Source organism: Xenopus tropicalis, chromosome 5, assembly GCF_000004195.4.
Source record: "Xenopus tropicalis strain Nigerian chromosome 5, UCB_Xtro_10.0, whole genome shotgun sequence".
NCBI classification, from domain to species: Eukaryota; Metazoa; Chordata; class Amphibia; order Anura; family Pipidae; genus Xenopus; species Xenopus tropicalis.
The window spans coordinates 97,155,896-97,171,102 of record NC_030681.2 but is presented as its reverse complement, the minus strand read 5'-3'; the positions used below and the strand labels follow the sequence as shown (position 1 = coordinate 97,171,102).

Genomic DNA, 15,207 nt, shown 5'->3' with positions numbered 1-15,207 from the left:
GTTGCATGGGTCAAAATATAATGGAACTTATAGAGAAAATCTGATGATCTGTAAACTACATGAAACATTTGCCATTCAACACAATGCACCTGTTGGAAGAAAATGCTGTATGCTGTGACTTCATCTGACGACATAAAATCTGATGGTGCTTTACAGACTTTTGTTTTTCATTGACATACATTGACTGTTGGGTGTAGATACAGGAACAAAACATCATCCAACTTCATCTGGTCAGACATTACATTACAGCCTACAGAGATAAGATTTTGTAGGATCCTACAAACTCCTGTGGAGTTTAGCTCTTTCACCCACAGGCTCGGATTTGTGGAAAGGCCACAAAGGCCCGGGCCTAGGGCGGCACAAGTTTAGGGGCGGCATGCCGCCCCGCCGCAACAGAATTTTTAAATTTGTCTCCCATACGGAGCAGTCGGGACCTCTCCCCACTGCTCCGTATGGGAGTTTAAATGCGCGAATGCGCATGCGCATTGATCGGGGGAGAGGGCGCCGCGCGATAGCGCATGCGCACTCGCGGGGGTGGCCTCGGGGTGCCGCCAAGTGAAATCCAGCCCTGTTCACCCACATCCACTCACATTCTTACTTGATTTTCCTCAGCACACACTAATTACTTATGTTAATTACTAACCATAATGTATATTTTGCACCATTTTTTCTGGTCCCCTGAAAAACGTAAATTGGGGGTTCTACTGTAAATGTTATTGCAAAGGCAGACTATTAACTTGAGCTTAACACAACTAACAGTCAGCACCAGATTTCTGTTAAGGGTGCCCAGAGGCTGGCCTCATTCTGTGCGCATCCTTTTAGCTTACTTTTGGAGCACTGGGGACAGAACACGCTAAAGTTTTCTGTGCATCCTGCCCCAGTGCTCAGTAAGCAAATTTTACATGTGTCTGGGTGGCATGACGCCCCTAAATTTATGCAGCCCTAGGTGCGGGGTGGCCTTACCACAAATCCGGGAATGCAGACAGTACTGAAGAAACAAGCAACATAGGGGCAGATTTATCAAAACACGAGTTTGAATCCCGATTGGAAAAAATTCGGATTGGAAACGTAAATTTCTGAAGATCGCAAATATCACGAAAATGCTTACGAAAAAATCGTATTAGTCACGATAATGTATTGGCGATCCGAAAGTCACGGAATTTTCGTACGGAACCATTGCAAACAGCAGCAGAGCCTTTATGTGAATTTTTCGGTGAGAATACGCTCGCAGCGTCCGGGTCTTGGTAAATCTCCCCCATAGTCTAGGGAACAAGAAACTTTTCCGTGACGTATTTATTCCTTGCATTGCTACTCAAATTAAGGCCCAACATTTTTTAAAAAATTTAAAAAGCATATCCCTTGCTACATTTTTATTTATGTTAAGACATTACAGCTGTATCGGTCTATTATTTCTGTTATGAAACCACTGCAGCACAATAATTTCTTTTATTTTAGGTGCTGCGCTCATGTATCCTTCCGCACGAAAATGTGAAGGTAAAAAGTTGCGCAACGTAAATGTCACGGTTAGAAGCGAGAGGTTCTAATAACGAGAACGAAAGGAAAGAACTGCACCTCGCTTACACTAAACATTTTTAACTGGACGCACAACCAAGTACATTATAAGCGGCGCTTGGTAACTATAGCAACTTGGAACAGCCTGTCGGGTCTGTGATTGGTGTAACTTTTACGCGAGGCCGTATTGCGTGATGACGTTCTACAGAGCGGAAGTCGTGTTTGAAGCTGTGGCGGGTTCTGAAAGTAATGTGTGTGGAGTATGGAGTCTCCTGTAACAGCGTTGTCTTCTCTGTATGGACATGTTCTTTCAGGTAAATTAGGTCTTGTCACAAGCGGCTGAGTCATTGTACCAGTGCAATTAGTACAGAGCCTTGGTAGTACAGGGACGGTGTAATAAGGGATATGGAGCTGGGAATTGAAAGTGTTGCTGAGCAAACACTGGTGACTGACCTCACGGTGGCACGCTGTTATTTAAAAACAGATTTGCATGCATTTGTGACATTGGGGAAGGGGAACCTTAAATTTATATAATAAAGATAATGGGGTGATATTTACACAATATAAAGTGAATAATAGGGCTCGTGTACTTCCACAGGTAAACTGCACACATTTAATAGCAAATCTGCGGTAGTGTTCAGCATGCCAGTGGCATCTGTGCCAGATACAAATGTACTGCACCTGTTGGTGCTGGGGGGCTAAGGGAACCCTGGAGCTGCTGCATGGTCAGGAGGGGGTGGCTGCTTCATGTTTCCCCTGCATCAATAGATGCAGCAGTGATCCATTCGGAATAGAAGGCCGGAAGGACTGAGTGGCTCCAAACTGCAAGGAATTGCAAGCAGCACATTTTGATGCAAGTAACCACATCTGCATTGAAAATGTGAATAAGCCCTAATGTGTGTTTGTAGTCGGCACATACTCTCGCCTCTCTTTTTAGGGGCCGGTCTACTATGTCCACTGCCTGCTGCTAAATATAACCAACAGGTCACAGACAGCACCACCTATTTGATGAAATGATCTCTGCCTTTATTAGGAAAAGGTACATAGAGCTCAACTGTGTTTCATATTAATCCATATCCCAATTGCCAGAAAGTGGACAGAGGTCTGTGCTCTTGTTGGTAATTTAGTTGACTATTATCTTATAAAACTGGGAATTCCGTCTGTGTTGTCAGTCATTAAAAGGGAACCTGTCACCCACATATAACAAGCTGTATAATAAAAGTCCTTTTTAAATTTAAACATGAAACCCTAATTGCATTTTTTTATTAAAACATCCATACATGTTAAATCATTAAATCAAAAACTAGAGCTGTCAGTCATATATTGCCTACCCAGCCTCTATGCCTTGGGTATAGAGGTGTGCTAGTCAATGACTTTAATTTCCATTTAGCACTTCCTAGATGTCAATGCACTCCTCACGTTCCCCCTCCCTATTTCTGGTGCACACACATGATTTTGGGGTTACAAAACTTGCCTTAATAACAGTGTTCATAAAATGGCTCTTGTCTGGTTGCTGTGACTGTGAACTTCAAGACTGAAGGAAACAAAATTCATATAATGTATATAGTGTAACTAAACTTTATTGCTCAACTAACACAATAGAAAATGATTTGGAATTATTTGTTAGGATGACTCACCCCCTTTTCATTGTTTTAATAATGACATTTTTGTTGCCGCAGATATCATCTTATATGAAACCATGGTAAAGAAAGCAACAGTACTGCAAAATGTGATAAAAAAAGCATAAGAAATAAACTTCAGACTGCATTTTTACCTTATTGAGGGCATTGTCAGTGTCTGTGCTTCTCTCCTAAAAAATTTTTTTTAGTATTTATAAGTGCAAAAGGTATAATGATTTAATAGGGTAGAATTGGAATATGTCTATGAAGATTTTCATTCATCCAGGTCGTGATATACAGTATCTTGTAGAATTAAATCTAAAGCAACTCGACTTTGAGTTTTGTTGAAAAAGTCACCACTCATTCAGTTCAATTGAGTGGTAGGGAATTTCCAGGCATTTAAACCATTGAGAGTAGTACAGTCACAGACATCCAATCACAATGGTTCAGTTGAACTTATTCAGTTAGGTGTTGAATGAAACTCACAGGTGTGAGAAAGTGTGATCCAGTCACACTGGTACTATAATTCTCATTGAGCCAGTTGTTAATCTTTGAATGTACATGACTGGAAGTATTAATTGTTGTGAAACCACCATGGTAAGGATGTCAAAGTGACACTGTAAGTTGGTGACAAGCTCTGGCCCCCTTTCTCTGTGCAGGGATGGTTTTTCCAGTCTGGCATAAATGGCCTCTTTCACACCTTTTTCAAAACATCTGCTCGGCCCAAAATATGCACATTGCTGTCCTCAAACGAGTGTCCCTTTTCCTTGAAATGTATGTTAAATCTGTGCCCCTCCAGCAGTAGTTAAAAATGAAACCCTGTGTGCAACCCTATTTTCCTTTGCCCTATTTCGCTTGTCCTTTTTAATTAACGGAACCCTGTTAAATCTTTTTCTCACACCCTTTCTCAGACTTGTGATAGGCAATTGGCAGATGTGCATAATAAGCCATTCGTTTTCTCGTGCATTCTGTTCCCAGGCTCATTACAGTGAGGAGGAGACTAGTAAACCAAGAGAGTAATGGTTAATTATTTGACTTTTACATATTATTGCTTTTCTTCCTCGACTTCCAGAAGACTTTTTTTCTTTGAAGCTGAAATGTTGCTGTGTTTAACCTTTTTATGCTGTGTACCGACTAGGTTTCAAACCTGTGAAGAAATCTTTGTGAGTTCAGAAGTAGTAGATAATTTCTCTTTAGTATTCTGGTTGTATGTTTCTTGGAAATTTGTAGGAAGCTGTAGCTCCTGGTACACAGAGGAGTCCAGTTTCATGTCCAAATTAATTTGGAGGGTTAGCCCACGCTGGGAAATATTAAGGAATATGCTCCAGGCCACAGACCTGATCAACTTTGACCCTTTCTGTCAGTTATACATTCCTTACCACCTGTTGAAATGCAGCTATTGAAACCAATATTATCTTCATTTTCAGTCTTTATTTACTGATAAAATTCAAGCAATGCAGTTTATTGAATACAGGAAAGTTATGTTGTCAATATGTTCAATGTATCTATTTATGTATGTATGTGTAACCATACATGTATATTGTATTTCAGATGTTACTGCATATGTTGAGGTGTGGTCATCCAACAGAAGAGAAAATTATTCTAAAACATTTTCACAACAGCTGGTTAATTTAGGTGCAAAGGTAAGCAATAGCAGCCAAACAAAAACAATTCAGTTTGGTTTTCTGTGTCTGTGTTCAGTATTCAGATGCATTTTAATAAAAATACATTTTCAATTTAGACTCAAATTTTTAAAAATTAAAGATTTCCTTTTTCTCTGTAATTATAAAACAGAACATTGTACTTGATTCCAACTAAGATATAATTTATCCTTTTTGGAGGCAAAACAAGGCTATTGGGTTTATTCAATATTTGAATGATTTTTAGCAGACTTAAGTTATGGAGATCCCTTATCCGGAAAACCACAGTTCCCAAGCATTCTGGATAACAGGTCCCATAACTGTACCTTAAGGTGTCATATGGGCACCCAGTTGTAAATAAATAAATAAATCATACAAAAAGACTCTAATATCAGCATCTCTGTGAATGTATTTTATTAAAAACATTTAATTTAATATAAACAATAAATATGAGAACGACACATGGTTTACTAGACTACTTTATTATCCCTGTATTTATATATTTGTATTTTATATATTATATCTCCTGATGTCCCAGCACATTTAAATATTCACTGCCTTGTGGAGCTTTCAGTCTAAAGTCCTTACCACACACATGCACATTCTAGGGTTAGTTTCATCAGGTGCCTCTGTCTTTGAAGTGTGGGAGGAAAATAACACCTTTTGTAATAGGACTTTTCCTAATCGTTTGATTATATTTAATTCTTATGAATGTTTCCATGCTTACTTATTACAGCTCTCACTATTTATACTGTGTATAATGTATCCCTGCTTTGGCCTGTTGCTGATAACATGTTCTGAATTAGAAATGCACTGTGTTCTGTTTTATTCATTAATATGTTTTCTTTTTTTTCAATGTTTCCAGGTTTCGAAAACCTTTAATAAACACATTACTCATGTTGTTTTTAAAGATGGCCATCAAGGTACCTGGGACAAGGCTGTCAAGGCTGGTGTGAAACTGGTGTCTGTACTTTGGGTGGAAAGGCGAGTATCACAGAGTACAAAAGAATGAAAATTCACTGACTATATCGTTCATCTAAGACTTTGTGCTACAGAGTTACTTTATATACGTTTTCTTTAATACTGGAGAAATGTATAACCTACTCCATAGCACTTGACCTGGGAGTTTTATTTTTTTATATCTTAATCTAATTGAAACCATTCCTCTCTTCATTCTTTAGTTTCTTCTGAGCTTTTCAAATTATATTTTGTACTATTTTTTTTAAATATTTGGTTAATGGGCATTTAGTTTTAGTCATCATAACAGGAATATTATTATTTGTCAAGGGTGTAATAATTTATATAAACAATATAGCTATGAAACCAAATACAGCAGTTTTTTATTCATGAAAAATGAATGTGGAACATTTCAAGGTAAACACATTTTTCAAATCAAACATTTTGCTTTGCAGGTTACACTAAATGCTGTAGTTAGGTGTACACTACTTTGATGAAATATGGATGTCAGTATTATATATGAACCCTCAATATGTAACATTAGCCAGGCTCACGTATCAATGTAACACCTTCCTTCTGTTGCTACACCTAGGAAACAATTTCTGTACACTCTGACATGAGCCAGACAGTTTTGTTTTGTATGGCTGTTCTTGATACTTTATTTCACACTAGGGGGCCCATTTATCAAAGTCCGCATTTTGGACTTCTAAGAGTACGATACAAATAATTTGTATTAAATCCGATATTTTCTGATGTGCGCTAAAAGCACGAAAATTTCACATCGCTGTTGTACAAAATATAGTGGTACGATCCTAAAGTTCTGAAATTTTCATATCCGAACGATCGTAAACAACGCAAAAACCTTTCTGACTTTGATCCTTCAGTGCATGCTTTTGGAAGCCTCCCATAGGACTCAATGCACTCTGCGGCTCCAACCTGTCCAAAGGAAAGTCACGATACCAAAGCTTGAATGAATTCCAAAACTTTCGAACTCGTTGCAACAAATACAGTTTTGTCAAACAAATTGTCGCAAAGTATGAAAAAGTTGTGCAAATTGACAAAAAAATCACAGAAAATATGCACAGTCCTAAAACTTAGAAAAAATGTTTTTTTTCTATTCGTAACCAATCGTACATTGATAAATGGGCCCCTAGGTGTCACTACTGCGATATCAGAAGTAATATTTCTAAATACTTTTAAGTTTAATGTTACTTTAATAAATATTATTACGGCTATAATTGCAAAAGTCTCTGTAGGATTGTTGCTGTACATCAGAGTTTATCACAGTGCTGGTGTCTAATTAATGGACCACAGTAACATTGCTGCAGCAGTGGACAGAGTTCCCTTTATTATGCACATTATATAATGTTTGAATAGCTGTTGTTTGCTCTTTTATTCCAGCTGTAAACAAAATAAAAAGGCACGTTACTTAATAAAGAATATGTTAGAGTAGTGAAAACATAACAGTAAATGCAATGGGCATTGCTTTGAATTTTTGGGCATACTAATTGTTGTGCAGTAAAAAACAATATAACAATACAACCTGCGCAATCAATTTGAAACTGACAAATCATAATTAAACAGTGCCATCTATTTGTGACATAGAGAATGACATGAACTGTGAACTTTCTTTTACAAACATGTAAGCATAAATCAAGGATTATTGCTTGTAACTGAACTGAAGTTTGCAGCAGTCTCCTGGGTTCTGGGCTGCCATTGTGGCAAAGTACAAACATTTTAATCCTATTAGGTACAAAAAAGCTGAGTAGAGAGAGACTATTTTCCTTTTGTCATAAATCCTTACGTGACTGCTCCAAAATTTTGGAATCATTAATATCCATATCCATACCCACCTTTTTTTGCTGCCTTTCCTAGCATACAACTGTATGCCCTTTCACTTGTACAAGATTCTTTGCTCCCTGTTACATATATAACTTCTCTGCTGTTTTTAATGTCAGGACCCATAGTTTTCCTTTTATCTATTTCTCAGTTTGCTGATGCTTTGCAGTCTTTGAGAAGTGAATCTTTTTTTTGTTCATGCATTTTTTCTAGCAATTCTTTTACTTTATTCATATAAACTTTTTTCTCCTTTCATCTCACTCTCATCTCATTTTTTCTTACACTGCCTCCTTTACTTTCATCCTATATCTTTCACTGGTTCATTTATGTCTTATACCTCTTGCATTAATGGCATGCTCCTTTTGATACCCTTCAGTTATGTGCTTCTCTGTAACATGGTATATCTCACTATTGATATGTGTTCTTCTGAACTGCTGTATGTTTTTTCATTTGCTAGGTGTGTCTGTTTGAGAAAAGCATAGTTTATGATTTCAAATGTACAGTGCTAATGTGGGTGCAAAATTGAGCACACGTGCCTTTAATAACAGTACTTTTGCCTAATACTATTAGCAAACACCAACTATTATTAATAACATTGCTGGTAATTTTTGATATATACAGCATAATTCTAGTTTATGAAAGGGTACAGTAGAACCCCCATTATACATTTTTTGGAGGACCAGAAAAAATTGTGTAACATCAAGAAAAAGTAATATTATATGTTGGTGGGACCACAAAAATGGTGTAAAAGGATGGAAAACTTAAAATCCAGGGTATGTAAAATTAGATTTCACTGTATAATACTGTGGTTTTCTTGTGTTCTATGCACCTGCCTGTAAAGTTTATCCACCCAGCAAGGTAAAATTACCTAGTATCAAAAACTTTTATATGTCTTGTGCATAAGTCTTTTGACTCAGCTTGAACTCTTGGCTAGTGGTATATTTGGCAGTTTGCATGGTTACTATATTGCAGTACAGATGAAAAAATCTATAGATTCTATAGATTGAGGTTCTCTTCATATATTTATGATTGCTGTTTTTTTTTTTTAAACAGATGCAGAGAGGCTGCGGCACATGTAGATGAATCTGAATTTCCAGCAATCAACACAAATGATGGATTGCCACAGATTGTTAAAAAGAAAGTAAGTTTTTTTTTTTTTTTTGCATAGGTATGCATAGAGATCTATAAAATAAAGCACCGTTGGTTTATTACTCTATAAAGAGGAATCCAGGATTCAGTTCAGGATTAGGCTGAGTCTTGCCTGGAGGATTTGGCCAAATGTGAGTGCCTTGCCAAATCGCGTTACATTTGTCACACTATTAAGAAAACCGACAGATTAATTACTCTATTTATAGCGCTAATTTGCATATGCAAAGAAGTGTTCTGATTTGGACAAAATCTGTTGGGTGCATTACATTTTATACTGTTCAAATATTTATTTTCACATGTTTGTTCCCATCACTCTCAGCTAGTTTTTGTGGTGTTTAAATTAAATGATGTTAATGAGAGTTGGGTCTTGATGCCAGCCCTGCACCACACACATTTTAGGAAGAACAGGGGCTTTCTGCCTTCTTGATGCCTACTTCTTCAAGGCCACATAATTAACATTTTTCAGGATTTTTTTTTAAACAATATGTATTGGGTTAGATTTATTTCAGCATCATCCTGTTTGCTTGCTAATTTGCTAATTGCTGTTTGCTAATAAGAAATACATGCTGTGACTCTCTTAGCACAAGTGTATGCAACCCAAGGATTTTGTTGAGAAAACACCAGAAAATGATAGACGAATGCAAAGAAAATTTGATAAAATGTCTAAAGAACTGAAAGTGCAAAAAGCTGGTGTAGGTAAGTACACAATGTTTTTGAATCTGTATTTTTATAGTTACTAAGACATATATACTATAATACATAAAATAATTCTAATTATAAAAGTAACTTTGCTGGTATTGGAGTTCTTGAAAACGAGTTTATGGTTCGTAAACGGAAAAAAAGCAAAAGGTACCGATTTCTATTTGCTGTTTCTTTCACTCTTTTGTCTACACACTTTTCAACAGCCAAGATGCTGCATACAAGCCAGTGTCATTTGTAAAATTCACTGATGCTTTGGGTGTTCTTTAGAGGTGTGGCAGTACCATCTTGCATCTGCTCTAATATGTACATTACATAATGCTACTGGTCAATTGTAATATTTGAGCTGAGCTTGTAGCTGCAATGTAATACTTTTGCACTGAGATAAGACTTTGTCACACACTGGGATGTAAATGATAGTTGAATTGTAGCAAACAAAAAAATTGGTACGTTGTGGTAAATTGGCATAATAAATTAAATTTTGTTTGAGTGCAGTCTCTATTTCCGCTTTTTTCTATACAATGTAAACGATAGTTGAAGCCATCACACTTTTAAAGAATAGTACTTAGGCTGGTGTATTTTTTGTCATACAGTAGAGCTGGTTGAAGTCTTATGGATTTGCACAGCTTGCCGCTTATAACATAAATAGTTCAGGGTTGATTAATCAAAATTCTTTGTGGGTCAATAATTCTGAAAAATCCACAATTATGTGAGTAATTACCATTCCCACTAATAAATACTTTAGATCTATTTGGAATTTTTCTGGGAATCTAGCATGAAACCTGCATGATTCCAAACTAAACTTTGATTATAAATATTGTATATCCCTTATTACATTTGTGCAAAATGTTATATTTTGTAACCGCCTTACAGATGATCCTGTTTTATTATTTGATCAATATGGAACATTAATGTACAGCCCAAAGGCTGTGGCTGCTGATCGTTGCAATGCAATGGAAAAAAGAATTAAAGAAATGAAAAACAAGAGAGAGAATCTTTCTCCTACAGGTACAGTAAACAATGTAATTTGTATTTACTGTAAATTGAGGGTTCATCAAAATGGGTACACACTCAACTAAAAATATATTTTTTAAAACCAAGAATCATTATAGAATCATTAAAATGCAAGACTGTTCTATATATTTAAGTTTCATCCTAATATATTTTTCTTTTATAGCCTCCCAAATTTCACAGACATTTGATTTTCCCCAACTTAAGCCATCACTTGGATATAGTCCTTCTGCCTTGGGGAGCTCTCCACTTGGTATGTTAAAAAAATATGTATACCTACATATAAATGACTGTAGATACACATTTGTTTTGTGGAAAATATAGCTAAATGTGTTTAAGAAAAATGTCTGTGTCAGACTGTCCCTGTCTATGCATCTTTTTGGGGAGAATAATAAATAGTAGGTATAGGAGCAGTGTTTGGATCATCAGTTTCAGACAGGGCATCATATTCTCTTCAAATATCAGGTCTGTGTGTGTTTGTTTTTATAATTCATTTAGCAGAAACATTGCATCATTCAGCCAAAGCAAATCATTTTTCCAAAAGAAATACCTGCTTATCTAATACACAGGGTGTCTTTTCCTTCTATACAAGTTCTCCTGTGCTGAAACCAAGATCCCTTTAACACACAGCTGCCAAAGAGCTCTCAGCTCTCTAGCTTCAAGCACCACCAGGCTTACTTCTCATACAGGCAAGAGACCCACTTTTATCTCACTCAGTACAGAAGAGTAGCATCATGTCCTACCCCTTCAAACTCCTAAAGCCCAAGGAGAAGCAACCCGGTAGTATGAATTTTTTAGGTACCACCCAGTGGCTTTGATCACTTACCCTATACCACAGGCTGACACTACACTTCAAAAATTGCACTGACCTGGGTTTAATTTGCACATGTACAGACCCAAAGTTTAGGTCTGCACATGTGCCAAGTCTGACCTGGCATGGAAAATTCCCTAAGAAGATGGGTGCCCTCCCTAACATAAATTACAACAGACTAGTACAGTTTTTAGGGTAATAGCACATGGGTAGCTTTGACACAAGTGGGAGATCTTGCACCCTAAACAACTACTACTTTGCAGGGCATGGATGTTGCAGAGTCCAAACCACTTGAAATGTGTTTTTACAGAAAAATGCAGAAAGAGAATTTTTCATAATTTAGATAGCTTGGACTCCATGATGCCTATGCACTTCAAGGAAAAGGTATTTTTGCCGGCACTGTGTGACACTTCTATTAAAGAATTGGAGCACCACCCCAGACTTAGATATCAGAAATTAAACTCACTGTTTCACCACAACCCCCCATCCCCTCCGGGGACTGACTTTGCCTTCCCTTCTCCTTTTAAGTACAAAAGGTGCGCCCCCAGCTACAATGCATTCCACCAAGTGGTTATGAACAGCCCTTAGTACATTTAGGGGCACATTTATCAAAGTATGAATTTTCAACAATTAAAAGCACGATTGGAAAAAATTTGGACTAACCACGATAATTTCTGATGTGTGTTAATTGTGTGAAAATGTGTCGTAGTAGTATGAGTATTGGGGTGCGATCCGAAAGTTACAAAATTTTCATATCAGAACGATTGTAAACAGCACAAAAACCTTTCTGACATTGAACCTTCAATGCATGATTTTGGAAGCCTTCCATAGGACTCAGTAGCACTCTGCAGCTGCAACCTGGCCAAAATAAACAGGGAGGAATACTGCTTAAGGAAATAAGTTTTAAAGTGAAACTTACACAAAAAAAAAAAAAAAACGCTCTTCAAAACATTAATGTACATTAAAAGTTACTTATTGCAACCTTTACTCAGATTGTTGCAATATGACATGATCCCTGCTTGACTTGTTGCAATGCTAGGGACATATGTTTTTAGTGTTTTCATTTATTTAACAAATATGTTTTAACTTTTCTTTCCTTCCCCAACTTCTCTTTTCTCATATTTTTACTAATGCTACAGATTACTTGTCTTCTTATACTTTTTATTGCAGCTATTCACTTTTTTACCAAATTAAGTTAGCTATACACACACCAATAAAACGTGCCACCTTAGTTACTTAGACCAAGTTGTCAGCTTATTGACCTGTGTATGGGGCCCACCAGACTGATATCTGGTTAAAAATCCTATTCCATGGGGCGCACATTGGTGTATTGATGTGGTACTTTACAATGTGTCCTCATAGACCCCTCTGTATTGATCCTAGACAATTGTTGCATGATTTTTGCCGTAAAATTTGGTTGTCACATAATAAATACATAAGATTAATTAGAAATGCAGGTGAGCTGTAACATCTTGCAGGCTGTTAGAAACTGAAGTGTTTGCTTAATTCATTAAAGTTCTGAGAGCAATATATTGATGTCTGTAACGTAGCTTCTTTTAGATATTTTTAAAAATTTGCTTAAAAGTAATGTTCTCTCTCTTAGACAATGGCTGTGACGATCTTGACACTAGTTATGATGAGCTGTGGGGCAGTCTCGAAAAGAAACGGAACATTTCTAACTACTCAAAGAACAAAGTAACAAGTAAAAAATCAGTGATACGTGCAACAGAACTAGAAGATCCAAATTGCCTTTTAACATCTGGCAAGTCATCTAATAATTTGACTCCTCAGCAGATTAAAGACAAATTACGGAGGAATAGTCATGCAGTCACGTCTTTTCAAAAGAAAAGCAGAAAGTCACTTGCAAGATCTAAAACAGTTGAGGAGCCAGTTCAATCCTTTATGAATTGTGGTACACAGAGTGCATTGAATTCCAATGTGGATTATGAAGCCCTGCCAAACAAACTTACTGTGTGCAAAGAAAATGAAAGTACTAAGAAAGTAAGATCAAATTGCCGGAAATCCAAAACTCCGACATCCAATCTGCACCTCTCAACTGAAAACATTGTGATGCCTGAGATACCAAAACTTAGTGAATTAAGAAATGGCTCTGATTCAGAAGGAGCATGTTCTAGTTTTGAAGACTTTTTTTCAGCAGATCTAAAAAGCCAGAAAAGACCATTTGCTAGATTTTCCTTAGGAACTCTGCCTCCAGAGTCACCAACCTCACCTTTATTTATCAAAAACAAAAAGGGTTCATCTCGAAAAAGGAGGAGGTCAGTTCAAGATTTGGAAGAGTGTAATTGTAGTGGTAAAAGAAGAAGAAAGTCAATATGTAGTAAGGATAATCTGGTAAATTCAGAGTTCAAACATGATGCCAAGACAATGTCACCCGTGGCCGACTGTGTTGAAAGGAATCCTATAAAAACTAAAATAAATAAAACTGCTAAGTCTGATCAAGTAAACAATAAAGGAACTACATCAAGCAGTTTACTATCTTCTGAAACAAATTTAAATACAAATGATACATTAGCAACATCTACTGAATTAAATCAAAAGAAAGATATAGGTCTGGTAAAAGGTATGGAAAAAATAACTGAATTGACAACATGCAAAAAATCACCAAATCAGCCTGTGATGAAAAATGGTGCAGAGTCTGAAAAGCAAGAAGATGAGCCAAAAAGCTTTCAGAAATGTATGTGAACAATTATCCATTATTAGCTGATCCATTATTAACTGATTTTTCTTTGTTGGTAATACAACTTTGTCTTATAGCTAATAATAGTACTGTCCAATTTGGTTAGGTTTCTCATATGTCTGACAAAAAAAGGCAATTCACAGATTTTTTTCTTTTGCTGTGACCGACACGTTTACTGCATAACATTGTTTTGAATATTTTAAATTATGCAACCTTAGTTTTTTGTTTTTTTTTATTTAAAAATAAAATTGTTAGAATGGCAGGTGTCAATAAATGTGCTATTAGAAGGATGCTTTCAGATATACAAGTAATCTTGCATGATCTTGTGTCGAGACAAGCTAAAATATTGCAGTCTGAAATCTATGATTCTTTCACTTAATTTTATATGCTGGTGGTTTTAACCTTAGCTTTCTGACATATTTTTTTTTTTTTATGGAAATTTTCATGTGTGGCCCAAGAATTTCATATTTTTTTGGGAATCTGTAAAAAAAAATGGAGGGATTCTAATGTACAATGCTTCATGCATAGTGGCGCTGTATTATTAGAATATACATACATTGCAAGATAGACTGATCGGTGTTGTTTTATCTTGCCTTCTCTGGTCATGCTTTAGAATCAGGTAAAGATTTTGATTTTTTGCATTGTCAAATAAAGCTGCTTGATAAGACCTGTGAATGTGACATAATACTTGGGCATGTAAGGAGTTATCTGGATAATCTGGATCTGGATAACTGATCCTATATTTCTATGAATTTGTCTCTTTGAATTAACCAGCTAGGAAAAGCATAAGAAAAAGCTTACAAAGGAAATGGGGTGTCTCGGTTATGCAAACTGGCCATTTCAGCATTGTTTAAATTTAAGAAAAGGCACAAAAGAGAGGATATTAACAAACTTGTTTGAGCAAGACGTGGGTTTTCCAAATTTACTTTTATTGGGTTTAAAGGGGAAACCTTGATGAAGAAAAGAAAATATTTTTTGACTTAAAAACAATGATTAATGCTCCAGTGTAAAGCAATTTAAATAATAATAATCTTCATTTTCTGCATGGAATAAAATGAATTCAGCACCTGCAGTAGTTTTGGGTACAGCTTGTAGAGTTGCCAATGAGGTCTCTGAACAGTGTTTTTTGCTACATGATATAAGAAATTAGTTTATCGAGCTTTGCTCATATTAGTATTTTTTGTAGCAAACATATTTCTGCATAACGTATGATTTCTGAAAAATCAGCATGTTATTTTTGCATCCGCTTCTTGCTTTATTCTTAAAGACTAG

The 15,207-nt window shown here is 36.3% G+C and overlaps 1 protein-coding gene across 5 annotated transcripts in view; it reads left to right on the top strand.

Annotated features, from left to right (window-relative positions):
- Nucleotides 1-1,686: 1,686 nt before the first annotated feature.
- mcph1 (microcephalin 1) overlaps nucleotides 1,687-15,207 on the top strand; it is a 143,484-nt gene continuing 129,963 nt past the window's right edge. For 2 of the 5 annotated variants that reach the window (XR_001924513.2, XM_018093733.2), the window contains exons 1-8: nucleotides 1,687-1,826; nucleotides 4,683-4,774; nucleotides 5,637-5,755; nucleotides 8,621-8,708; nucleotides 9,298-9,412; nucleotides 10,289-10,423; nucleotides 10,593-10,679; nucleotides 12,841-13,932. Coding sequence is in view for 4 of the 5 variants with exons in the window: in XM_018093733.2 (XP_017949222.2) it covers nucleotides 1,775-1,826; nucleotides 4,683-4,774; nucleotides 5,637-5,755; nucleotides 8,621-8,708; nucleotides 9,298-9,412; nucleotides 10,289-10,423; nucleotides 10,593-10,679; nucleotides 12,841-13,932 (1,780 nt within the window). In the remaining variant the exon portion in view is untranslated. 5 annotated transcript variants of the gene reach the window in all.